The sequence below is a fragment of the Neoarius graeffei genome, chromosome 8 (assembly GCF_027579695.1).
Source record: "Neoarius graeffei isolate fNeoGra1 chromosome 8, fNeoGra1.pri, whole genome shotgun sequence".
Taxonomy (NCBI): domain Eukaryota; kingdom Metazoa; phylum Chordata; class Actinopteri; order Siluriformes; family Ariidae; genus Neoarius; species Neoarius graeffei.
In genome coordinates, this window is record NC_083576.1 from 74,224,421 (window position 1) to 74,251,283 (window position 26,863).

General features: G+C 41.8%; 1 protein-coding gene across 2 annotated transcripts in view; it reads right to left on the reverse strand.

Moving 5' to 3' along the window:
• Positions 1-11,668: 11,668 nt before the first annotated feature.
• ccdc135 (coiled-coil domain containing 135) overlaps positions 11,669-26,863 on the reverse strand; it is a 33,613-nt gene continuing 18,418 nt past the window's right edge. Inside the window, exons 12-18 of one of the 2 annotated variants that reach the window (XM_060927039.1) lie at positions 25,642-25,850; positions 25,249-25,446; positions 23,678-23,788; positions 23,434-23,544; positions 22,670-22,864; positions 16,152-16,291; positions 11,669-11,840 (exon numbers count right to left, since the gene is read on the reverse strand). In XM_060927039.1, coding sequence (XP_060783022.1) covers positions 11,756-11,840; positions 16,152-16,291; positions 22,670-22,864; positions 23,434-23,544; positions 23,678-23,788; positions 25,249-25,446; positions 25,642-25,850 — 1,049 coding nt within the window. In that variant the 3' untranslated portion in view covers positions 11,669-11,755. The remainder of the gene's footprint in view (positions 11,841-16,151; positions 16,292-22,669; positions 22,865-23,433; positions 23,545-23,677; positions 23,789-25,248; positions 25,447-25,641; positions 25,851-26,863) is intronic. The other variant, XM_060927040.1, reaches the window with a different exon arrangement.

The window sequence follows — 26,863 nt, forward strand, 5'->3', positions numbered from 1 at the left end:
GATGCCTTCTGTTCATTTTTGGGTGGATGCTGCAAACTCGGTGGTTTTATTGTTTATTTAACTGTTTAAACTTGCAATCTTGTAGGTGATAATACACTTTTTATTCCAGTCTGTGGCCAGTGAAGATTCCTCTGCTGACTGAATGAACTGGTCCAAGTTGCTTAAAACTAAACAAATTCAAAGATATCAAAAACCCTTGGATTTGATTTACTGGGTGTAAAGTATTTTGTACAACCCCGATTCCAAAAAAGTTGGGACAAAGTACAAGTTGTAAATAAAAACGGAATGCAATGATGTGGAAGTTTCAAAGTTACATATTTTATTCAGAATAGGACATAGATGACATATCAAATGTTTAAACTGAGAAAATGTATCATTTAAAGAGAAAAATTTGGTGATTTTAAATTTCATGACAGCACCACATCTCAAAGTTGGGACAAGGCTATGTTTCCCACTGTGAGACATCCCCTTTTCTCTTTACAACAGTCTGTAAACGTCTGGGGACTGAGGAGACAAGTTGCTCAAGTTTAGGGATAGGAATGTTAACCCATTCTTGTCTAATGTAGGATTCTAGTTGCTCAACTGTCTTAGGTTTTTTTTTTTTTGTTGTATCTTCCGTTTTATGATGCGCCAAATGTTTTCTATGGGTGAAAGATCTGGACTGCAGGCTGGCCAGTTCAGTACCCGGACCCTTCTTCTACGCAGCCATGATGCTGTAATTGATGCAGTATGTGGTTTGGCATAGTCATGTTGGAAAATGCAAGGTCTTCCCTGAAAGAGACGTTGTCTGGATGGGAGCATATGTTGCTCTAGAACCTGGATATACCTTTCAGCATTGATGGTGTCTTTCCAGATGTGCAAGCTGCCCATGCCACACGCACTAATGCAACCCCATACCATCAGAGATGCAGGCTTCTGAAATGAGCGCTGATAACAACTTGGGTCGTCCTTCTCCTCTTTAGTCCGAATGACACGGCGTCCCTGATTTCCATAAAGAACTTCAAATTTTGATTCGTCTGACCACAGAACAGTTTTCCACTTTGCCACAGTCCATTTTAAATGAGCCTTGGCCCAGAGAAGACGTCTGCGCTTCTGGATCATGTTTAGATACGGCTTCTTCTTTGAACTATAGCGTTTTAGCTGGCAACGGCGGATGGCACGGTGAATTGTGTTCACAGATAATGTTCTCTGGAAATATTCCTGAGCCCATTTTGTGATTTCCAATACAGAAGCATGCCTGTATGTGATGCAGTGCCGTCTAAGGGCCCGAAGATCACGGGCACCCAGTATGGTTTTCCGGCCTTGACCCTTACGCACAGAGATTCTTCCAGATTCTCTGAATCTTTTGATGATATTATGCACTGTAGATGATGATATGTTCAAACTCTTTGCAATTTTACACTGTCGAACTCCTTTCTGATATTGCTCCACTATTTGTCGGCGCAGAATTAGGGGGATTGGTGATCCTCTTCCCATCTTTACTTCTGAGAGCCGCTGCCACTCCAAGATGCTCTTTTTATACCCAGTCATGTTAATGACCTGTTGCCAATTGACCTAATGAGTTGCAATTTGGTCCTCCAGCTGTTCCTTTTTTGTACCTTTAACTTTTCCAGCCTCATATTGCCCCTGTCCCAACTTTTTTGAGATGTGTTGCTGTCATGAAATTTCAAATGAGCCAATATTTGGCATGAAATTTCAAAATGTCTCACTTTCAACATTTGATATGTTGTCTATGTTCTATTGTGAATACAATATCAGTTTTTGAGATTTGTAAATTATTACATTCCGTTTTTATTTACAATTTGTACTTTGTCCCAACTTTTTTGGAATCGGGGTTGTATATAATGGATAAAGAATGGAGTATTAATCAATTTGTGTGTTTTCCTAGATTGCTAAGTGGACCAGTCTGAATGAAACATTTTTACATGCATGGGGAGATCTATTAGTGTACTTTGGCTGTGCACGCACTAGGTGGCGGTGTACACCTAAAATGTGGACCAATAACCTGGTGGAAAAAGTTGGAGAATGTTTAGATCTAGTATTAAAGAAGGCAATTAAAAGAAAAAGTAAACTGTTGTATGTAACTGTAGATGTATTATGACCTGTCCCTGTCCCAATACGGTGTGGTGATGTACAGTGTTGCTTGAAAGTTTGTGAACTCTTTAGAATTTTCTAGATTTCTGCATAAATATGACCTAAAACAACATCAGATTTTCACACAAGTCCTAAAAGTAGATAAAGAGAACCGAGTTAAACAAATGAGACAAAAATATTATACTTGGTCATTTATTTATTGAGGAAAATGATCCAATATTACATATCTGTGAGTGGCAAAAGTATGTGAACCTCTAGGATTAGCAGTTAATTTGAAGGTGAAATTAGAGTCAGGTGTTTTCAATCAATGGGATGACAATCAGGTGTGAGTGGGCACCCTGTTTTATTTAAAGAACAGGGATCTATCAAAGTCTGATCTTCACAACACATGTTTGTGGAAGTGTATCATGGCACGAACAAAGGAGATTTCTGAGGACCTCAGGAAAGCGTTGTTGATGCTCATCAGGCTGGAAAAGGTTCCAAAACCATCTCTAAAGAGTTTGGACTCCACCAATCCACAGACGGATTGTGTACAAATGGAGGAAATTCAAGACCATCGTTACCCTCCCCAGGAGTGGTCGACCAACAAAGATCACTCCAAGAGCAAGGCATGTAATAGTCGGCAAGGTCACAAAGTACCCCAGGGTAACTTCTAAGCAACTGAAGGCCTCTCTCACATTGGCTAATCAGGGCTCGAAATTCGTGGTGGTCCGGTCGCCCGAGGCGACTTAATTTGTCATTTGGTGGGTAATTCCTGTCACTAGCCAGCCCAGCTGGCTAGTTGAAAATAAAAAATATATATGAAGCAAAGATTCAGACACACCGTCAACTAAAGCCACCACATATTAAGCGTGTGCCGTGTCTGTGTTAATCGATGTGTTTATCGGCAGGATGGAAAATACCGAAGAATTCCAAATCATATCGTGTACGAGTCAGGCTGTCGGTTTTTTCACTACTGCGCATGCATATAACGCATCTCATTGAATATCGCGGTAATCACATGTAGTATTGGACCAGGTGGGTGGAGCACAGAAGCACGGCAGGCCAGAACTGAGTTCTCAATGAACTATTTATTGCTAGCTTTTCAGCCTTTTATCACTTCCCAGCCGCGCGTGCACACGTGTTCTGGTTGGGGAGAGAGAGAGCTCCCTTTCTTCTTCTTCTTCTTCTTTCAGTTAATAGTGGGTTACACCTTCAGGCGCATACCCCCACCTACAGTTCCCTACATTTAAGTGCATTTAAATTCTCACATATCCTGCACTCTTACGGAACCTGATCAGTCCCCTGGCCTTATTCCATATCCCAGAACTGAAGTTAGACTAAAGTCTGAGCATCCAGCTCTTTGCAATTTATCTTTCCACTTCTCCCTGTGCCACTGGTACCTAGGACATAAAAGCAATACATGTTGCACTGTCTCCTCTTGATCTGGGCACCACATGCAATTTCTTGTCCTTGTCCTACCAACCCTGCATTGGGTGCTGTTCAGCAGTGTATGACCAATTCTAAGCCTGGCAATGACGACTTCATCTCTCCTGCACCCTCCCTCTGTGGCTTCTCTCCCAACCTCTCTGTGGATATTGTACAGGTGCCTGCCTTTGGAACTTGTGTTCCACTGGGTCTGCCATCGCTTTGTCAGGGCCCTCCTAATAAAAACTTTCACCTTCCTCCTCCCAAGCTTAATATCGACCTGTGGATCTGGTCTCTCTAGGGCTTTTTTTGCAAGGCCATCTGCTTTTTCATTGCCCCATATCCCCACATGAGCTGGGATCCATAAGAAACATACAGAGGCACCTCTCTGCTCCAGCCTATACAGGCATAAATACACTTCATATAATAAATCCAGTCTACAGGATCTATGTGACTGTATGCTACCCAACACTGCTGCAGAGTCAGAGCATATTAACACCTTCACTTGCCCAGTCTCTTCAACCCACTCTAGTGCTTTAATGATGGCAATGATCTCAGTGGTGTACACAGACACCTCATCTGTCAGCCTCCAGGAGGCACTAACACCCATCCCCTTCACAACCATGGCAGCTGCAGTTTTCCCAGATGCAGGATCCTTTGATCTATCTGTATAAACCTGGACATGACTTGCATATGCACCCAAAATATGGTCTAATGCAAAACCAGCCACACACTGCTTCTCTTGTTCTTCCTTTGCATACTCCAATATATTCATGTCCACTAAAGGTAGGGGGAATAACCAAGGTGGCACTGGTGATATAGCTACTGTCGGGCTAACCATTCCCTCTTTCAATCCTGCTTCCTGTACCCATTCCCTCACCCTCCACCCAAATCCCTTGCCCTTTTTGGCCTCATACTCCCAGCATGGCTCGATCACTTTTTTAGCAGGATTCCCTTGGTTGTGGCCTTCCAGGTTTGACCAGTAAGCTAAGGACAACTTCTTCCTCCTTAATGCTAAAGGCATCTCTCCCAACTCCACATGTAGACTCCCTATTGGGGAAGACTTAAGCGCTCCACAACAAAGCCTCAGTGCTCATGACTGTATTCTCTCCAGCTTCATGAGTTGAGAATCTGATGCAGATCCATAGACAAAGCTACCATAATCCATTGCTGAATGCAAGAGAGCATAATATAGTGTCATTAATGAGGATCGGCTTGCCCCCCATTCCATCCCTGCCAGACATCTCATCACGTTTAATACTCTCTTGCACTTTGTCTCCAATTTATCAATATGAGCTTTCCATGTGAGCCTTCTGTCAAACCAAAGCCCTAGATACCTGGCAACCTCCACCCTTTCCAGTGGTTCCCCATACAGGTATAGTTTAACATTATCAGCGACTATCCTATTTGTAAAGAATTCCCAATAGGTTTTTGCTACTGAGAATCTAAATCCCCAGTCACCAGCCCATCCTACAACTGCCTCAATTGCTTGCTGGATCTTACTGACCACAAAGTTAAGGTTCCTTCCCCTCCTCCACAAGGCCCCATCATCTGTATATAATGAAACCTCTATGTCTGGGCTTACACTCCTATATACATCATTTATCATGATGTTAAATAACACAGGGCTGATAACGCTACCCTGGGGTGTGCCATTTTCCACCTCGATCACAGTAGATATGTCTGCCCCCACCCTCACCTGGATTGTACGCCCAAATAGGAAGCTCAATATCCAGTTAAAAAGCTTCTCTCCCACCCCAAGCTTTTTCAGCTGCATCATGAGGCCCTCCTTCCACAGCATGTCATAAGCCTGCTCTATGTCACAGAAGACAGCCACAAGAACCTCTTTCATGGCTAAGGCTTTCCTAATGTCAGTCTCAAGTCTGATCATAGCATCCAGAGTAGACCTTCCCTTCCTAAACCCACTCTGGTATCCTGCAGACAGCCCCTTGCTTTCCATAAAATATGTTAACCTGTTAACCAGTATTCTCTCCATCAGTTTACACAAATTAGACGTAAGTGCAATAGGCCTGTAGCTAGTTACCTTTGAAGGGTCTTTCCCTGGCTTGGCTATTGGAATGACTAGGGAATGCTTCCACACAGCTGGCACCTTTCCTTCTCACCATATTCTATTGAATGCTTCCACTACCTTATTAAGCACTACATCAGATACATGCTTCAACATTATGTAGCACACTTCTTCCTGACCTGGTGCAGTATTGGAGGTGTTAATGAGGGCACTTTTAAGCTCAAATAGTGTAATATCACTATCCATAGCACTGCTGCAGTCTGTTTGTTTTTCACACGCATTGCCCCACTCTCTCAGGGTTGTTTGTCACTGCTCCACCCACTGTTCACCCAAGTTACTTGAGCTATGAGCTTTGGCAAATGCAGTCCTCAACAGCTCTGCTTTATCCTTTGCTGAGCTTGCCTCACTATTTCCCTCAACCAAAACAAGAATAGTTCTTCCTCTAAATACCCCCATCATCTTCTTGACCATACCCCACACCTGTTCTATCTGGACATACGTTCCAAGTTGACTACAATACTCCCTCCAACATTTCTTTTTCGCATCTTTAATAACCTTTCTTGCCTTTGCCCTTGCACTCTGATATTGCGCCACTTTCTCAGGGGTGAGTGTCATTCGCCGCACTCTAAATGCCTTATTACGTGCTTGGATTGCCTCAGTGCACTCCTTAGTCCACCATGGCACTATCTTTCTCCTCCCTCTCCCTTGGGATCTGGGGACTGCAGCTGCAGTTGCAGCTAGGAGCATATCAGCCAGGCTCCTTACCATGTCATTGACCTCTCCTGTGATCTGTACCTGGTTTACTTTGGTTTCACAAACTTCATTAAACAACTCCCAGTTTTGCCTCTTTCCAATGCCACCTCCCCGGAGACCAATCCACCTCTCTGCTTATATCTATAGCTATTTTGCAGATTAAAGGGAAATGATCACTTCCGAAAGTGGAATGCTCCCATATATCCCACTCACTTAACCCAGCTAATGTACTGGATACACATGTAAGATCAAGTGCTGATAGTGCTCCAGTTCTAACATTCACTCTGGTGCCTCGCCCATCATTTAGGCATATAAGTGATTCAATATCCATGAAGTCCTCTACAACTTCCCCATTCCTATTAGTGGTAGCGCTGATTAAAGTTATAAATGACATACGTCTTAATACTGACGCAGGCAAAACATCGGTCCTGGTGTTACTGGACCTCAGTGCAGCTTTTGATACTGTTGATCACAACATACTGCTATATCGACTTGAACACTGGATTGGGTTGACTGGTAAAGTTATCAATTGGTTAAAATCATACTTAAAAGATAGAAGCTTCTTTGTTACCATGAGAAATTGTACCTCAACATCAATGTCCTTTGACCTGTGGTGTCCCCCAGGGGTCGATCCTTGGACCATTACTATTCAACCTTTATATGCTCCCACTTGGACAAATTATCAAGAACAACTCAATTTTGTATCACTGCTATGCAGATGACACCCAAATTTATTTTGCTCTATCACCTAATGATTATGCCCCCCTTGAATGTCTCTACCAGTGTATCGACCAAATCAACAACTGGATGTCACAACATTTTCTCCAGCTGAACACAGATAAAACAGAAGTAATTCTATTTGGGAAAAAAGATGAAAGACTCAGGATTACCACTATTCTTGACACAAAGGGGATTAAAACAAAAGATATGGTTAAAAATCTTGGTGTTTTCACTGACAGCGAGCTAAACTTTGACAGTCATATGAAAGCAATCACTAAATCGTCATTTTATCACCTAAAAAACATTTCCAAACTAAGAGGACTTATGTCAAAAAATGATCTGGAAAAACTTATACATGGCTACATCTCTAGTAGGGTTGATTACTGCAATGGCCTTTTCACAGGCCTGCCAAAAAAGACCATCAAACAACTTCAGCTGGTTCAAAATGCAGCGGCTAGGGTTCTCACACGAACAAAAAGAACAGAGCACATTACTCCAATTCTAAGGTCCCTTCACTGGCTTCCAGTAAGCTACAGAATTGACTTTAAAGCATTGCTGCTGGTGTACAAATCTCTAAATGGTACAGGGCCCAATTACCTCTCTGATATGTTGCAGCGGCCTAACCCAATCAGATCTACCAGATCGCAGCAGCAAAATTTACTGGTAAAACCTGTTGTTAAAACAAAGTGTGGTGAAGCAGCTTTTAGCTACTATGCAGTGCAGCTATGGAACCAACTCCCAGAGGACATCAAAAATGCTCCTGCTGTTGGCAGCTTCAAATCTAGGTTAAAGACCAAGCTGTTCTCAGATGCTTTCTGCTAACTGATAAATATCATCATCTTTACATGTTTTAAACTTTACTTAACTTTTACAGTCTTTGCATGTTTTAAACTTGACTTAACTTTTATTCCATTTTATTCTGCTGTTTTTTACTGAACTTTGACTTCATTTTATTACTTTATTTCTACTATTGTTTAATTCTTATATTATTTTTATTTTTCTCTCTTCTTCCCCCTTTATTTTATGTAATTTTATTTTCTATTGTTTACTGTTTTGCCTTTACCTCTGTAAAGCACATTGAACTGCCACTGCGCATGAAATGCGCTATATAAATAAACTTGCCTTGCCTATCGCTACCCCACAGAGAATTATGTGTGTTGAAATCCCCACACCACACCACCCTTTTACCCTCTCTCTGTACCAAATACTCTTTCCAAATACTCCACTGTTAAATCATTACAGGGATTATAAAAATTAACTATTATGATGCTATCCCCTCTTGTCCACCACATTTCCACAGCCACACACTCACTATCCTCACTCACTATTAATTCCCTATATGATAGACCATCTTTCACAAAAGTGCAACATCCACCCCCTTGCCCTTCCCTCCTATCTTTTCGTACTGAAATGTACCCAGGAACAACAAACTGCAAGTGAGGAACTAACCATGTCTCCTGTATACATAAAATGTCAGGTAAAATTGGGAGCTCATACACAAATTTCTTAAATTCCTGCCCATTTGCCACTAGGCTTCTAGCATTCCACTGCAATATGGTTAATGGGATTCCTATCATCCTTCAGACTGTAATGGTTCACCCTGTCCTTCTGATAGCTTTTTCATCACCTCTTCCACAGGCACACTAGCCATATCCAAATGTGCCTTTGCAGCTTGCAGTCTTATCTTAATGCGATCTGTACGCGTAGTTGCTTGGGCAGAGCAGTTAATAACCTTAATTATAAAAGCTAGAAAGTCTATCTTATCCACCTTCATTGTAGACCTAGCCCCTCTCACTAGGGAGTCATCCCTGCTTTGTCCATCACCCTGCATTGATGCCTTGTTCTGATTTACCCTCTGATTGGTTGCAGGCCCTCTTGCTTTGACCTGTTTAACAGCCTCTGCATATGACACCAGGTTAACTGCTCTATATCTTTGCACCTCCTTTCCCTCCTGCTGTTTTACACAACCTTGATATGCTGCGCTATGTGCCCCACCACAATTGCAACATCTGGGCTGCACTCCCTCCTCACACTGCCCATAGTCATGATCTCCTCCACATCTACAACATCTCCTTGCCCCTTTACAGACTGCCGCAACATGCCCCAGCCTCTGGCACTTAAAGCACCTCAAAGGTGCTGGCACATATGGCCTGACTGGGTAGCAAACATATCCAATCATTACTCGTTTAGGAAGCTGCAGTTCACTGAAATGCAGCAAGATGGTCATGCTTGGAAAACACCCCCCCCCCCCCCCCCCCCCGTTAGTGTAGAACCGAGTAGCCTTCACTAGTGTCCCTCCCTCCATACAAGTTTTCAGTACCTCTTCTGAAATATTCGTGGGGACACCAGTAATGACTCCTCTTACTCCATCTCTCACCCCTACCTCCATATATTCCACATCCTCTTTCCCCAGCTTACGCAATCGTAAAGCCTTGTTTTTGCTCGCTAGACTTACAAAACACTATGACCTTGTTGTTGCTAATATACCTCGCTGATGCCACCTCTCCAAGAGTTTCTTTAATCAACTTATTTAGCCGCATTGGGTTGGAAATGTCATGTTTAGAGATATCCGCATTAAATTTCACCAAAACTTTTAATTCTCCTTCCTCAATTCTTCTACCCTTACTAACTGGGCTTTCGCCACCACCACCACCACCACTTCTCCTTCTCTTTCTTCCCCCTACACGTCCACCTCCTGGACCCTGAGATTCCTCCTCCATTTCACTCTCACTATCTCCTGCCGAGCTTGGCATATTGCAAGCCATGTCGCCCCTGCTCCAACTCTGCTGGCGAGTCCTTAGCGTTCAGAGCTCCCTTTCTCTGCTCTCCCTCTCCTTTTAAAGGGCGCGGTCACTGGGGAAGATACACAAACACAGGTTAATCCCCATCAGGTGCAATGATTCCACCACTTACCTTCCCTCACTCCCGCCCTCCATTCACAGACTGACGCTTGGCCACGCCCCCCGCTGCCACATCACGTTATCAAATTCAATAGATGTGGCCACATTATTGCCCATTTAAACACGTGTTTTTGTTGTTGTTTACATCTACATCTGCCAAAGCTACGTTGCGATGTGGAATTTTCTGAAAGGTGTACAGAAACCACCAGAGACGGGGACAAAGCGACCTCGGTCTGAAGAGGAGAAACGACAAAGGACTTATAAGCAAACGTGGGAGCAGGGTAGGCCTTGGCTGCGATACGATTTTTATGGAATAATTATTTTTTTTTCAAGTTGACTCCTAGTCAGTATGAAGCTCCTAATGCTTTCTCTCTCATAAATGGTTAAATACAGAAAGCATGTTGGACATATTTTGGGTGCTATAGTCATGATAGTAAGTATATTTGTTTTCAATACTCGTACACCAAGTTGCCAAGTTTTCCAATATATTATTATTTGTTGATATTATATTATGGTGCTCTGTGTTGTTCTCATTTATGTATTTAACAACAGTATCAAAATACTCGGATCTTGAAATAAATGCACATTAGTCATGAACAATAGTAACTACTCTCTTTTGCGTTATTTTTGACAGAAGTAAAATTCATACATGAACAAATTTTGGCTAGTTGATTTTCTGTTTGGCTAGTTACTTTGGAAGGGAACTAGTCCGGCTGGCTGGTGGAAAAAAAATGAATTTCAAGCCCTGCTAATGTTAATGTTCATGAGTCCACCATCAGGAGAACGCTGAACAACAATGGTGTGCATGGCAGGGTTTGCAAGGAGAAAGCCACTGCTCTCCAAAAAGAACACTGCTGCTCGTCTGCAGTTTGCTAAAGATCACTAAAGGCTATTGGAAAAATGTTTTTGTGGACGGAGGAGACCCAAATAGAACTTTTTGGTTTAAATGAGAAGCGTTATGTTTGGAGAAAGGAAAACACTGAATTCCAGCATAAGAACCTTATCCCATCTGTGAAACATGGTGGTGGTAGTATCATGGTTTGGGCCTGTTTTGCTGAATCTGGGCCAGGACGGCTTGCCGTCATTGATGGAACAATGAATTGTGAATTATACCAGTGAATTCTAAAGGAAAATGTCAGGACATCTGTCCATGAACTGAATCTCGAGAAGGCGGGTCATGCAGCAAGACAATGACCCTAAGCACACAAGTCGTTCTACCAAAGAATGGTTAAAGAAGAATAAAGTTAATGTTTTGGAATGGCCAAGTCAAAGTCCTGACCTTAATCCAATGGAAATGTTGTGGAAGGACCTGAAGTAAGCAGTTCATGTGAGGAAACCCACCAACATTCCAGAGTTGAAGCTGTTCTGTACGGAGGAATGGGCTAAAATTCCTCCAAGCCGGTGTGCAGGACTGATCAACAGTTACAGGAAATGTTTAATTGCAGTTACTGCTGCACAAGGGGGGGGGGGGGGGGGGGGGGGGGGTCAAGGTTCACATACTTTTGCCACTCACAGATATGTAATATTGGATCATTTTCCTCAATAAATAAATGACCAAGTATAATATTTTTGTCTCATTTGTTTAACTGGGTTCTCTTTATCTACTTTTAGGACTTTGTGTGAAAATCTGATGATGTTTTAGGTCATATTTATGCAGAAATATAGAAAATTCTAAAGGGTTCACAAACTTTCAAGCACCACTGTAAAGAAATTTTATTACAGATAAAATTAGCTCATATGTTTAAAGTCTTTAATTTTCTGTAAAGCTGCTTTGCGACAATGTCTGTTGTTAAAAGCGCTTAAACAAATAAACTTGACTTGGCTTAAACAAAACTAACAATTTTATCATGTGTCAGTCCAGGTAATGCATCAGTCTGTGATCTTGTCTCAGCACCTTGTCCAGGGCCAGATACTTCTGTGGGGCTTTGTCCTTGTGGCTGAAAAATGAAATAAAGTCACCAAAAATTAATCACCTTTTCTATACAGCCTTCTGAAGCTAGCATATTATATTATCAGGTCCATAAGTATTTGGACAGTGACTGTTTTCATAATTTTGCATCTACACTGCCACAATGGATCTGACATGAAGCCACCAAGATGTGAAGTATATAATTTCAGCTTAACTCAAAGGGTTTAACAAAAATATTGCAGTCACCATTTATGAATTACAGCCTTGTTTTTTTTTTTTTTTACACAGTCCCTGCATTTTCACAGGCTCAAAAGTAATTGGACAAACTAACATAATTCTAAATTTACATATCACTTTTAATACTTGGGGCAAATCCTTTGCAGTCAGTGACCGCCTGAGGTCTGGAACCCATAGGCATCACCAAATGTTGAGTTTTCTCCCTGGAGATGCTTTGTGATGCCTTTACAGCAGCTGCCTTCAGTTGCTGCTTGTTTGTGGGACTTTCTGCCTTCAATTTTGTCTTCACTAAGTGAAAAACATGCTCAACTGGGTTGATTGATGACCTTTTTTTAAATTTAAGATACTCTTGGATTGCTTTCACGGTACCATTATCCATCGATACTGTGAAGCGCCATCCAATCATTTTTAGAGCATCTGACTGAATCTGAGCAGAAAGTATAGCTCTATACACTTCAGAATTCATCCTGCAACTTCTATCAGCATCCACGTTAATAATCACCAGTGGGCCAGTTCCATTAGCAGCCTACACGTCCATGTCCACCATGACTGATAGATGATGTGGTATGCTTTGGATCATGAGCCCTTCCTTTCCTTCTCTATACTCTTCTCTTCCCACCATTCTGGTACAAGTTATTCTTGGTTTCATCTGTCCAAAGGATCTCGTCCCAGAACTGGTCAGGCTTTCTAGTAAAGTCTGAGCCTTTTTGCTCTTGAGTGTTACCAGTGGTTTGCATCTTGAGGTAAAACTTCTGTCATTACATTCATGAAGACGTTTTGTGTTTTGTAGAATTTGAGGAGATTGGCCAACCTCCTTGAGAGATTCCTTGACTTGGTTAGATGTTGTGAAGAGGTTTTTCTTCACCATTCTTTGAATTCTACAATCACCCACTTTAGTTGTCTTCAGTGGTCTTTCAGGCCTTTTGGTGTTGCTGAGCTCACCAGTCCATTCTTTCTTTTTAAGGATGTACCAAATGGTTGATTTGGCCACTCCTAAAGTTTAAACTATCTCTTGAAGTCTGGTTTGTTTGGGGGTTTTTTTTCAGTCTAATTATGGCCTCCTTCACTTGCAAGGTCCTCCAGAACTTTTATCTCCTTAATTTGTCATGAAATCCAGAGGAAAAGGCCAGACATGGCCATGAAACTGCTTATCAGTCAATTGTCCAATTACTTATGAGTCTTGAAAAGATATCTGTGATTCCAGAACAGTTAATGTGATGTTTGTTAAACGCCTTACATTAAATCTGAAATTCTATACTTCAATCACATCTTGATTGCTTCATTTTGAATCTGTTGTAGTGGTGAACAAATTACGAAAATGGTCACCATCCAAATACTTTTGGACAAGAATGTATATGTGAGCAGAAAACAATATCTATTGCGTAGGTTAGCGTCTATGTAAAGCTTTGCACAAAGTATTTCAGAGACATACAAAGACTCCATGTTAACAGAGAACCTGTGAGACAGAGGAGTGTGTTATGACATAAAAATCTCCATATTTTGGAGTTTTTGATGAAGAATAAAACTGTTCGGGGCATGCTAGTATCAGAAAATTATCAACTGCAGAATAGGGTGATGTGGCTCAACATACAGTGGAGATACTGATCCTACCCCAAAGTTTTCTAATAACAGCATTCTAATAATTAGGATTTCTAATTTTCTAATAACAGCATACCTCCTTTGGGATTTTTTGTTCCTTTTATACCACGGTAATTTACCAATGAATTTTTTTTTTATTATTAATGAGCAACTCATTATGCTTTTAACCATTTACACTTACATTTAATGTTTAAAGTCTGTGAACAAATTACAAGTTTATCACTTATGTTATTAGAGCAGCTATAAACAGTCGTTTATAGCCAGCCTCTCTTTTTTACTCTCTTGAGTAAAAATAACACTTTACTGTTGTGGCAAAACTCGCGCCGATGCTGGAGTCCTTCTCTAAATGTTACATAAATGTCTCCTGACAAAAACTGTAACAATATAAAGGATTATTATATATACAGGCCACTTTTTCCATGGAATAAAAACATGTATTCTATTCCCTTCTAGTGGGTTTATTGATGGCATGCAATATTGTTATCATATCGCTTATCCTCCATGTATTACGCCACTCTACCCAATGGAGAATGAGCGTGCAATATTGTTACAATATTGCAGATTGTCAAGACAACACGCCATCACACGTCGGAGCTTTTGCGAAGATCCAATGACAAAACATTTCTGTTGCGCATGCGCACAATCACTTCTTTTTTGGCTGGGAAAGAGAGAAGACGGGGTTAATTCAGTGCTAGCTTTAAACACTAAATAAATAAACTGAAAGTAAAGATGCGCTGAACATCCGAAAGGCTCCCAAAACTTCATTATATATTCTTCATGCATATTTACAAGAGAAAAACATACCAACGGACATTGAAAAACTGGAAAGGAGACACGTCGGAGATGTAAAACTTCCGTGCTAGCGAGTGACTGTGACAGTTTGTAAACAAACATGGCTGCGAGGTTTGCTTTGTTAAAAGCAGAAGATTTTGAGAGAATTTTGGCTGCCAGGTCGCTCCGTTGTGTGTAGCTGTCGATGTTGATTATATAAGTAACTAAGTAAATTACACAGGGAAAATAATAATAATGATGATAATATTCAGAGGGGCGGCACGGTGGTGTAGTGGTTAGCGCTGTCACCTCACAGCAAGAAGGTCCGGGTTCGAGCCCCGTGGCCGGCGAGGGCCTTTCTGTGCGGAGTTTGCATGTTCTCCGCGTGGGTTTCCTCCGGGTGCTCCGGTTTCCCCCAAAGGCATGCAGGTTAGGTTAACTGGTGACTCTAAGGCCCTGTCCACACAGCAACGGATTCAGGTGAATCTGATAAAATTGTTTATCATTTCGGCCTGGCGTCCACACGGCACCGGCGTTTTGGGTGCCCCAAAACGAAATCTTTTAAGAACGGGTTCCAGAGTGAAAAAATCTGGCAACGGCGCCGTTGCGAAGTCGTCTGGATGAGTAGAACGGATTTGTTTACGATGACGTCACAACCACATGACTGTCAGTGCTTCACGCCGGGTAGAAGTGTAACGAACTCGATGCGAGTTGTCAACAAATCCTATAACTTGGTTCATGAAACGCGCTTACAAAATATTTTCACTGTGAATATTTATGGTGTAATGGTGCAAAGTGAGAGAGAGAGAGAGAGAGAGAGAGAGAGAGAATAGCCCTTAGGGCAGAGTCTTTAGTCCAAACACTGCGGAAGCAGTACCAAACCGCGCACTGCCCGTGCGCTTTCCAAAAACAAAAACAATCCCGCCTGCAAAAATAGGGAAAAAAAAAGGAGCGATCTCACCTCTTCAGATGTTGGTTTAAGTCCGACAATACATTCCTCAAAAAGGGCGTAGAAGAACAAAGTAATCCATCAACGTGTAGCATTCAATTTATTCCGGACCATTAAAGAATTCTGGAGGAGATCAGAATGTTGGCGTACCGGCTTCCATCTACCCCCATTCATTCCTCTTTCCGCGTCTCTCGTTTTACGCTACTGATTAATAATCAAAACCTTATGTGGCTGATGCTACAGAAGAAGGGGTTTATGCGCATGCGTCTACTTCTTCTATTGTTCTGGTGTCTCCGATGGGACCGTCTTACAGCGCACGTAGAGGTGTGGCATGTGTATTGCATCGTTTTCAGCAAGCGTTGCGTTGCCATATGTACCTGAAATTTTACTGATCCGTTGCCCATGTGGACGCGATATTTAAAAAAAAAAATCTCGTTGCCGTTGTCGTGTGGATGTAGCCTAAATTGACCGTAGGTGTGAATGTGAGTGTGAATGGTTGTCTGTGTCTATGTGTCAGCCCTGTGATGACCTGGCGACTTGTCCAGGGTGTACCCCGCCTTTCGCCCGTAGTCAGCTGGGATAGGCTCCAGCTTGCCTGCGACCCTGTAGAACAGGATAAAGCGGCTACAGATAATGGATGGATGGATGTTAAACCTGTGATTTGTAACAAATAATAATAATAATAATAATAATCATAATAATTTGCCTTAAAAACTGAAATCATTAGAAAAGAATATTGTCCTATATATAGCAGTACAAATGAGGTGAAGTTGAAGTGTGTACCGGTTGAGGCGCAGCTTAAGAATTTTGATCCTGAACATGGCTTCAGAGCAGTAGGCCAAATATGCTTCCTCGTCCTGTTTTGTCAAGTTGAACTGGTTCTTCTGGTACCACTGCTGCTTCTGCAGGAGCTCCTGAGTCTCCTATTGCCACACAAATGCACGCAGTGACGGAACAAACTTCAGACAGGAGCAAGTTGGCTTTAATCTACTTCAAACTGCAATGTAAATGTCAATAGTGTAATGAACACACGTCCTGTGATCACTGTAGTATTTGTATGAACTACCTGAATAAAGCTGTTCTGTGACTTTTCTGTACAGCAGCAAATTTCAGAGCGTCTAACAGCAGAGAGGCTCTGCGATATACATTATATGGGCACAAGTGTTTTACTGGGAAATACACCACTCATACTTTTCATACGAGATATATCCAGGAGATGGAGAACAAAAACCATGATATAAATCTCTACAGTGGTGCTTGAAAGTTTGTGAACCCTTTAGAATTTTCTATATTTCTGCATAAATATGACCTAAAACATCATCAAATTTTCACACAAGTCCTAAAAGTAGATAAAGAGAACCCAGTTAAACAAATGAGACAAAAATATTATACTTGGTCATTTATTTATTGAGGAAAATGATCCAATATTACATATCTGTCAGTGGCAAAAGTATGTGAACCTTTGCTTTCAGTATCTGGTGTGACCCCCTTGTGCAGCAATAACTGCAACTAAACGTTTCTGGTAACTGTTGATCAGTCCTGCACACCGGCTTGGAGGAATTTTAGCCCGTTCCTCCGTACAGAACAGCTTCAACTCTGGGATGTTGGTGGGTTTCCTCACATGAACTGCTTACTTCAGGTCCTTCCACAACATTTCCATTGGATTAAGGTCAGGATTTTGACTTGGCCATTCCAAAACATTAACTTTATTCTTCTTTAACCATTCTTTGGTAGAACGACTTGTGTGCTTAGGGTCGTTGTCTTGCTGCATGACCCGCCTTCTCGAGATTCAGTTCATGGACAGATGTCCTGACATTTTCCTTTAGAATTCGCTGGTATCATTGAAATTCATTGTTCCATCAATGATGGTAAGACGTCCTGGCCCAGATGTGGCAAAACAGGTCCAAACCATGATACTACCACCACCATGTTTCACAGATGGGATAAGGTTCTTATGCTGGAATGCAGTGTTTTCCTTTCTCCAAACATAACGGTGCTCATTTAAACCAAAAAGTTCTATTTTGGTCTCATCCGTCCACAAAACATTTTTCCAATAGCCTTCTGGCTTGTCCACATGATCTTTAGCAAACTGCAGACAAGCAGCAATGTTCTTTTTGGAGAGCAGTGGCTTTCTCCTTGCAACCCTGCCATGCACACCATTGTTGTTCAGTGTTCATGTGTTGTGAAGATCAGACTTTGATAGATCCCTGTTCTTTAAATAAAACAGGGTGCCCACTCACACCTGATTGTCATCCCATTGATTGAAAACACCTGACTCTAATTTCACCTTCAAATTAACAGCTAATCCTAGAGGTTCACATACTTTTGCCACTGACAGATATGTAATATTGGATCATTTTCCTCAATAAATAAATGACCAAGTATAATATTTTTGCCTCATTTGTTTAACTGGGTTCTCTTTATCTACTTTTAGGACTTGTGTGAAAATCTGATGATGTTTTAGGTCATATTTATGCAGAAATATAGAAAATTCTAAAGGGTTCACAAACTTTCAAGCACCACAGTATATGTCATTCGTGAAGAAATTGATGAATTGTTTTGATACATTTGGGCACTTTTTGTTTGTGAATATGTTGATATAATAAAAAGAAACTCACACGTTGGCTTGAAGATGTGTTGGAAAAACTTACCTTTTTCATATGAAATACATCGCGGATCTGAGTGACATGTTTCCTGATATTTCACTCCGATGATGTCACTCCCAGTGTTTTCCCGCTGACTAGACATGCGTTGTCAAAATAGCGAACCGGTTCAAAATTAAAATTCTTTTGATTAACTTACTTTTTTTGTGTGTGGATGTGTCCATATAATATAAAGAACATTACACGGTGGTGCGAAGATATGAAGTTTATCTTCTCGTGTTGAAAAAAATATCACTTGTTTGTTTTGCTCGCTCATGAAATATACATTCACCACTCAAATATAAACTTCATATCTTTACGCAACCGTGTAATACTCTATTCTTGGGTTTCAGTCACGTGACTTTTCTTAGCAATTTCACTTCCGCTAAAACAGCTGGTGGTCTAGCAAACCAAAATGGCTGCTGTAGTGCAAATAACTAACGATAACTTATCAGAGTACGCTCGTAATCTAGAAGCCACTGCTTGCTTTAGATATATTCAGAAGATTGCTATGTGCAATGGAATTGACCCCTACAGTCTGGGAAAGAAGGATTTGTCATACGATCTTGAAAACTACCCTTCAGTCGAGTTCCCCGACATCTCAAACTATCTGGTGTTACAGACGTCCTTCTACACCGCAAAACAGATGAAAGTGTGGAAGAGTATGGAGGCTTACAACTTTTTTGTATGTGGCTGGGTAAAGGACCTCGCTATCAAGTCGCTACCAAATGAATCCTGTATTGTTTTTGCCCATGTAAGTATGTTTTTTTTTTTAATCTTTTCATTCGCGTCTTTACAACGAAGCGCTGCAAGTTGAAGTGTAAACAAACAACAGTTGGCTTGATTCTCACTTGTGTTGGCTCTTATCTCTCAGCTAAATCATTCAAAAAGATCATCAGAAACCCCTTTAAAGACCTGGATCTTAGTTAAACAAGACGGAGAAGAAGTGATCACGGCGCATTGTAACTGTACGGCTGGGGAAGAATTTTGTCGCGACCTTCATGCATATGGACCATAAAATAACGACACATAGCAAGAAAAGTACTTGGAAAACACTAAGGGCGTAGCTGAGCGGGAGATACAAACCTTTCACCAAGTGATCACTACAAACTCGAGCATGCTTTGACTCGGCTCCCTTCGATTTCACTGAGAGGTTCGAAAGCCACCTTTCTCAAAATCTTTTTGTGAAATCCTGTGTTCATTCACCCTTTTTTATTAGCTCATGGGGAACCCTGAAGAAACTTTTATCAGTTTCACGGTTTGATTGATTTGAACAACCTAAAACAACGCAAGCGTCAGGCATTTTTCATGAGAACAATGCACCTTCTCCATACAAACGCTTTGTCAACTGAGCTTTGGTAGACCACCAGCTAAGGTTTTGAATAAGTAATGAGGCGGATGTGACGTCACGTGAAACCCAGCAATATGTTAACACAATAGTGTGATAGTAAATTTCCGATTTTCGTGGAGAAGAAGGAGCAACCGGAAACGCGATGCTACCAAGCAGACCAATCAAGGTTGTTACGGTCAATCAAGGTTGTTACATTGCGATGCATAGTTAAATTTTTGGGGACGTGTGCATCAGGCTACAGCGTAAGGTTCGAAGTAGGGTACGTGACTACGCCAAACTCTGGTGTAGATTCGATGCAGAAATAGAAATTCGGCCTGAAGATGAAATTGTTTGCACGATCCTGATTTGACTACATTATGTTATTAACACACCTGTGAACCATTCTGTATCTACAGTAAAACAAATACAAAAGATATGAAGTGAGGAATGCAAATCTGGACCACTTGGGGTGTCCTGGGAGTTTCAGGTTTAAATAATAAGTTATCAGGACTGAGAAGGTTTCTTAGATGAGCAGTGAAATGTCTTGAAGTTCTTAAGAAGTCCAGCTGCATTAACACAATTTGAAGCATTCAAAATAACCTGGAAATCTAAAAATACCCTCACAGACACTTAAGAAAACTTAAAGACATGGAGGTATGCATAAGAGAGAAGGGGAATGAAAGTCAGTAGGAGAAAGATGGAGTACGTGTGCGTGAATGAGAGGGAGGACAGTCGAATGGTACAGCTGCAAGGAATAGAGGTGGTCAAAGCAGATGAGTTCAAACATCTGGCGTCAACTGTACAAAGCAATGTAGTGGAGCAGGTTAAGGCAGATTTTGCTCCAAATCGTGCACTTTGTGATATAAGCATGAAACTTGGCACGATTGTTGCTGATAGGTCACTTTTTCAGAAAAAAGTGCTAGCCACGAAAAAAATTCAATATGGCGGCCATTTTTTCAAGATGGCCGCCAGACGTGTCCCTGTTTTGTGGTTTTGCTAAAAAAACACAGTGCAAATTATGATATGAACATGAAATTTGGCAATAATGTTCTGTGTAGGTCATGTTATCAGCTAAAAGTGCTAGCCCCCCAAAAAATTCAATATGGTGGCCATTTTTTCAAGATGGTCGCCAAAAAATCCCCCGTTAGTGGTCTTGCTCTGGTGTCAAAGTACAAAAGATGAATTCAATGAAACAGTTTTGATTTATTGCCATTATAATACGGAATTACATGCAGAAAAACAGAATGATTGCACAATTAGCCAATCTGGCATGATGAAAAGCCTATTTTTCACAGTGGATAATCTTGTGAAACCCTTACATTCCAATGCTTTTTTGGGAAAATTCCCATATCTTTCCTAAGCTCCAAGAGTTGTTTCTTGCTGATTGATCCTTCCATCGAATAGTCCCAAATTAATTGGTCACATGATTTTCCAGCATGCTCATAGGCCTTTCAGAGAAAAACAAGTGAACGAAAATAGTGCTAATGCTCAACAGTGAAAAATAACTTGGTCAAATCTATGACATCGACAAAAATATCCATTGCTGAGATCTATCTTTTATCTCTGAACTGCTACCCCTCCTCCCCCAGCACCCAATTACATAGTTTTAGGTAGACAATGCCCCCTACCATAAAAATGGTTTGCCAGCTCTGATTTATGAATGGATATGTACCACTGTCCAAAGTGAAGTTTGGTAGACCATTTGAATTTGGATTACTTTGCCATCGCCAGCATGGCTAGGCCCAAAGTTCAGTCACTGTTCCTTGCTTAAAAATCTCACAAGGGCAACTGCACAGTGGAGTACACCCTATTCTAGCCTTCGAGCACTTGCATTTGGGATACTAACTCAATGTTTAGCTGACATTGAACCCCATGCTGAGTTTCACAGCAGTGTCTGTCACCAGTGTGCCCTGGTAGTGAGCGACATACACTCTCTTCTTACGCCCTATGAACTGCCAGAAGATGTGCCATTACTCGGCGTCCTCATAGTCCTGTTCCAGTAAGTGCCATTACTCGTCCTCCTCATCCCCTTCCAGTTAGTGCCATTACTCAGTTTCTTCTGCCAAGAGCAACTGGTTTTGAGGCGCCAGATACCCGCCTTTCGCACCACCTCTATCTGCAAAATCACCCCTGCCAGCTCTGGAAGGCTAGGGTGGACACTTGACTGCCAGAGGCTGTGTGGTTCGCAAGCCATTTGGGATATTTTGTAAGCAATGAGAGCTCATTGCCATCCCGGCAATAGCAGTCCATTTTAGGGGCACACATGAGCACAACCACACAACGGGGATGTGCGTCTGGCAGCCATCTTGAAAAATGGCTGCCATATTGAATGTTTTGGTCTGTTAGCACTTTCAACTGAAAACATGACCTACACAGAACATTACTGCCAAATTTCAGGTTCATATGACAATATGCACTGTGGCTTTTTAACAAAGCCACAAAATGGGTACGCGTCTGGCGGCCATCTTGAAAAATGGCCGCCATATTGAATTTTCTGGAGGGCTAGCACTTTTAACTGATAACATGACCTACACAGAACATTATTGCCAAATTTCATGTTTATATAACAATTTGCTCTGTGTTTTCTTAACAAAAACATGAAACGAGGATGCGTCTGGTGGCCATCTTGAAAAATGGCCGCCATATTGAATTTTTTTCGTGGCTAGCACTTTTTTCTGAAAAAGTGACCTATAAGCAACAATCATGCCAAATTTCATGCTTATATCACAAAGTGCACGATAGTTTGCTTAACCTGCTCAATGGAAGAAGTGAAAGTGAAGAAGAGAGTGCAATCAGATTGGAATGGACGGAGAAGAGTGTCAGGAGTGATTTGTGACACAAGGTTGCCAGCAAGAGTGAAAGGGAAAGTGTACAAGACAGTAGTAAGAGCAGCGATGTTGTACGGTTTAGAGACAGCAGCACTGACAAAAAGACAGGAGGCTGAACTGGAGGTAGCGGAGCTGAAGATGCTGAGATTCTCACTGGGAGTGACAAAGTTGGACAGGATTAGACACGAGTGTATTAAAGAGACAGGACATGTAGGACGGCTTGGAGACAAAGTGAGAAAGGCGAGGCTGAGATGGTTTGGACATGTTCAGAGGAGAGATCCAGGGTATACTGGGAAAAGAATGCTGGAGATGGAGTTGCCAGGTAGAAGGAAAAGATGAGATTTATGGATGTGGTGAAGGAGGACATGAGGACGGTTGGTGCTCCAGAAAAATATACAGAGGACAGGAGGAGATGGAGGAACATTATTTGCTGTGATGACCCCTAACGGGAACAGCTGAAAGAAGAAGAAGAAGAAGACACACTGGAGATGTCAGTGTCACCTTTTCAAATTGAGCCTGGATGAGATTGGCCTTGTCTATAAGTCTCTGCTTTAGGTTGCCAAGGCAGGCTGCATGGACCTGCACTGCCTGCTGCTTGGTCAGGTACGCGGGGTCTCCCATTTGAGCCAGGAACGGAGCCAAGATGTCCACAATCTTGTATTCTTTACTCAGTTGCTTCTTTCGGGCCAGGTGCTTCTACAGAAGAAAGAAAAATGAGAATTTACAATTCGGGCAGAGCTTACCAATTCAGCTATTTTTTAACAGTAGTGGGTAGAACGTTGCATAGTGACGAGTAGTTAAACCCTCAGGGAGTAGAATCCATTTTTTATTCTAGCTTTTACCTTTGATTAGAAAAAATACATAAATTACATCAGGTGCTATTGTAACATTTTGATAACATTTGCACGGGTCCTTGGTAAAAGAAGATGCTTATGCACAATTTAAATGGATAACATGCTTGTTACATTGGGTTCACTTTAATTTCCAGGGGTGCCAATAATAATGGCACATGTGGTTTTGTTGAAAATAATTTTCTTGATGAGGGATTTCATTTTCTCTGAATAAATGTGCTTCAATTAAAGCTTGGGTTTTGCTCATTTTTTCAGTGTGAGATGAAGCGACTTCACCAAAAGGTGGATTTGTTTTTAACCCTTTTTTTACTCATCTTTACAAGGGGTGCCAATAATTGTGGAGGGCACTGTACGATAGGTCAGTAAGTCAGTAAAGAAACAATTTGTTAACATGCTGCTGATAATATATCTCACCAGGTTTTCCACGTGAAGGCGTGCCTTCTCATTCCTAGCTATGTCGTAAGTGGAGATCGTAAGCATAATGGCACTTTCTTCTTGTTCTCTTACCTGAAGGATGTACCCCACCTTACACACACACACACACACAAACACACAGAATGTTCTTTTTCAGAATTTCAAAGACTGCTGATCCAGAAAACAAATATTAAAATAAAGTTATACAGCTCCTGATAAATGAGAACATTTTTAATATGATTACTTCATTCTCAGAGTCCTTGATACTGATTAAGACTTTCTCCTCCTCCTTCATCAGGACCATGAGGGTCTGGTACAGGTGAGATTTTGGGGAGGGTTTTGCAAGCGGGTCCACCTACAGGTACACCGAGAGGAAGAGGATGAAAACGATTCAAGCTACATCAACCCACTCAAAGGATATGTGATGCTAAATTAATCATGGATTTATCTTCTAGCCAAATGTATTCGAACCTTCCAGGCAGTCTTTAAAGAGTTTCTATAGCAAGTAGATATACTTGGTTTGTATGCGAATTATATTTTTTACACAACTTCAGTGCAGTGCTGCTTCTTTAAACACTGACACCAAGAAAGAAAAAAAAAATGGTGTTGCCAGGCAAAACAAACCTCACCCGGTCGCACTTATGATGAATATGAAGGAAGATATCACGAAAAAAAAATTAGGTGCCCTATGGGTGCATGTGGCTCCTGCTTATAAATAAAATTGTTTTCTGATCCCATGTCCATACAGTAAATATAGCATATATATTTACTCTGTGAGGCAGTAGCCACAAAAACGAAGCGTAATCCAAAAATGAACAATTTAAAAATCACAGAAGTAAAATATGGGGCAGCACGGTGGTGTAGTGGTTAGCGCTGTCACCTCACAGCAAGAAGGTCCGGGTTCGAGCCCCGTGGCCGGCGAGGGCCTTTCTGTGCGGAGTTTGCATGTTCTCCCCGTGTCTGCGTGGGTTTCCTCCGGGTGCTCCAGTTTCCCCCACAGTCCAAAGACATGCAGGTTAGGTTAACTGGTGACTCTAAATTGACCGTAGGTGTGAATGTGAGTGTGAATGGTTGTCTGTGTCTATGTGTCAGCCCTGTGATGACCTGGCGACTTGTCCAGGGTGTACCCCGCCTTTGCCCGTAGTCAGCTGGGATAGGCTCCAGCTTGCCTGCGACCCTGTAGAACAGGATAAAGCGGCTAGAGATAATGAGATGAGAAATAAAATATACCAAGTGTCTGTACTTTATATTATTCTACTCTTACCTCTTACAGTTTTCGAAACTGAAACCTCTGAACCGAGGCTGACATACACACGCTGTCGCCATGACCCAAACTCTTATTACCCGGAAATGGCCCGGCGCTAGAGCTCAGTGGAACACACTTTCGCTCTGTAATAAGCATAAACATGTCTGAAAGCGATTTTAATCGGAACACGTGTATGCGCATGTGCAGCGTGTGACTGTTACACTCTTACAGCATGATGACGTAGTGGCAGTAGCCACAGCAAAAATGATTTTGACCTTTTTGGTGACCTTGACCGGATGACCCTCAAAATGTTGGAGGTTCTATTTGAGACCAGTGCCCATCTATCCTGAAAGTTTCATGAAGATTGATCCAGCCGTTTTCCCGTAATATCGTGAACAAAAAAACAAAGAAACACGACCGAAAACAATACCTCGCCCCCTGGTGGACTCCGTCCTGGGCGAGGTAACAACAGATGGTTGTTGAAAGTGTGCCTCTGTTGTCAAAAATGAAATGACCACTAGAAGGCAGAGAGGTGGGGTTTTATTAATGTCTTTATGACTCAGTCAAACCTGAAAGCTGGACACCATGCTGTCTGAGAAGACGTCAGGGTTAAGAGGTTTTTCAAAGATGTCAAAATCTGGAATGATTCTTTCTTCGTCTAGATGGTATGTAACCTCAATTCGATTCTGCAAAATCTGGAATATTATTTCGGCCACATCCTTGCTGGCTGGTTTGGCTCGGTCCCTATGGAATTTCACCACGACCTTCTGCTTAAAAAGCACACATACACATTATTGACCCAGTTTCCATGGTACATAGGAGCCATAAGGTAGCTATGCTATGCTAATGTGGTTAAAGTTATACCACAAAGAAATTGTTGATTATTGGTGGGTAGCATTGTAGCAGGTGAAAGGCTGCAGTACTTGATAGGGTGTGTGTGTGTGTGTGTGTTCTGTCGTAACCTGAATGGGTCGCTGAACTCCAAGTTTTTGTGCCGGCTCAAAAGGTCCGTAAACGACATGCCGGTAATAGAGGAAGTCAGAACGGTCCTGAAATTTCTCCGTCATTCCTGTCGGTGTATCAACTCGACTGACCAAGTTGTCAGCTCGAGTTTTACTGTAGAACTCCATGTGGTGCTCCGTCTGATGGACCAGAGTCATGTACGTGTGAGCTGCACAGAACAGAGAATCTCACTCAGTGTTTGGGTTTGTGCTTTAATGAGTTTTAATCATTGGCTTTATCTTTGGTTAAACTGCAGACATTGTCATGTAAATAGTCGCACCTTCTGAGTCTTTCTGTTCAAAGAAAGAGACTAAGGTCAAGTTTACATTAGACCGTATCTGTCTCGTTTTCTTCGCGGATGCACTGTCCGTTTACATTAAACCGCCTGGAAACGCCGGGAAACGGGAATCCGCCAGCGTCCACGTATTCAATCCAGATCGTGTCAGCTCCGGTGCTGTGTAAACACTGAGAATACGCGGATACGCTGTGCTGAGCTCTAGCTGGCGTCGTCATTGGACAACGTCACTGTGACATCCACCTTCCTGATTCGCTGGCGTTGGTCATGTGACGCGACTGCTGAAAAACGGCACGGACTTCCGCCTTGTATCACCTTTCATTAAAGAGTATAAAAGTATGAAAATACTGCAAATACTGATGCAAATACTGCCCATTGTGTAGTTATGATTTAGGCTTGCCATCCTTCCACTTGCAAGTGGTAAGTGATATGCACTGGGATCACACACACAGCGGCTCAGTCCCGAATTACTGCTTGTGCACTACACTCGCGCGCTCTGTGATGCCTGCGGAGCCGAGCGTATCCGTGTATTGGTATTGCTGTGTGCACGCGAATCGTGTATTGGTGTTGCTGTGTGCACACTAATCGTTTTAAAAACGTTAATCTGATGATCCGCTGATACGGTCTAATGTAAACCCCACCTAAGAGTCAAGTAGAGTGAAAATAACTAACTAACTAACTAATTAATTAATTAATGCAAAACAATTATCTAAAGCACCCACTTTTGTTGGTCATCATTTTACTTTACACACACACACACACACACACACACACACACACACACATATATATATATATATATATATATATATATATATATATATATATATGGACAGATGGATGGGTGGACAGATGGGTAGACAGATGGACTAACTAACAGATGGATG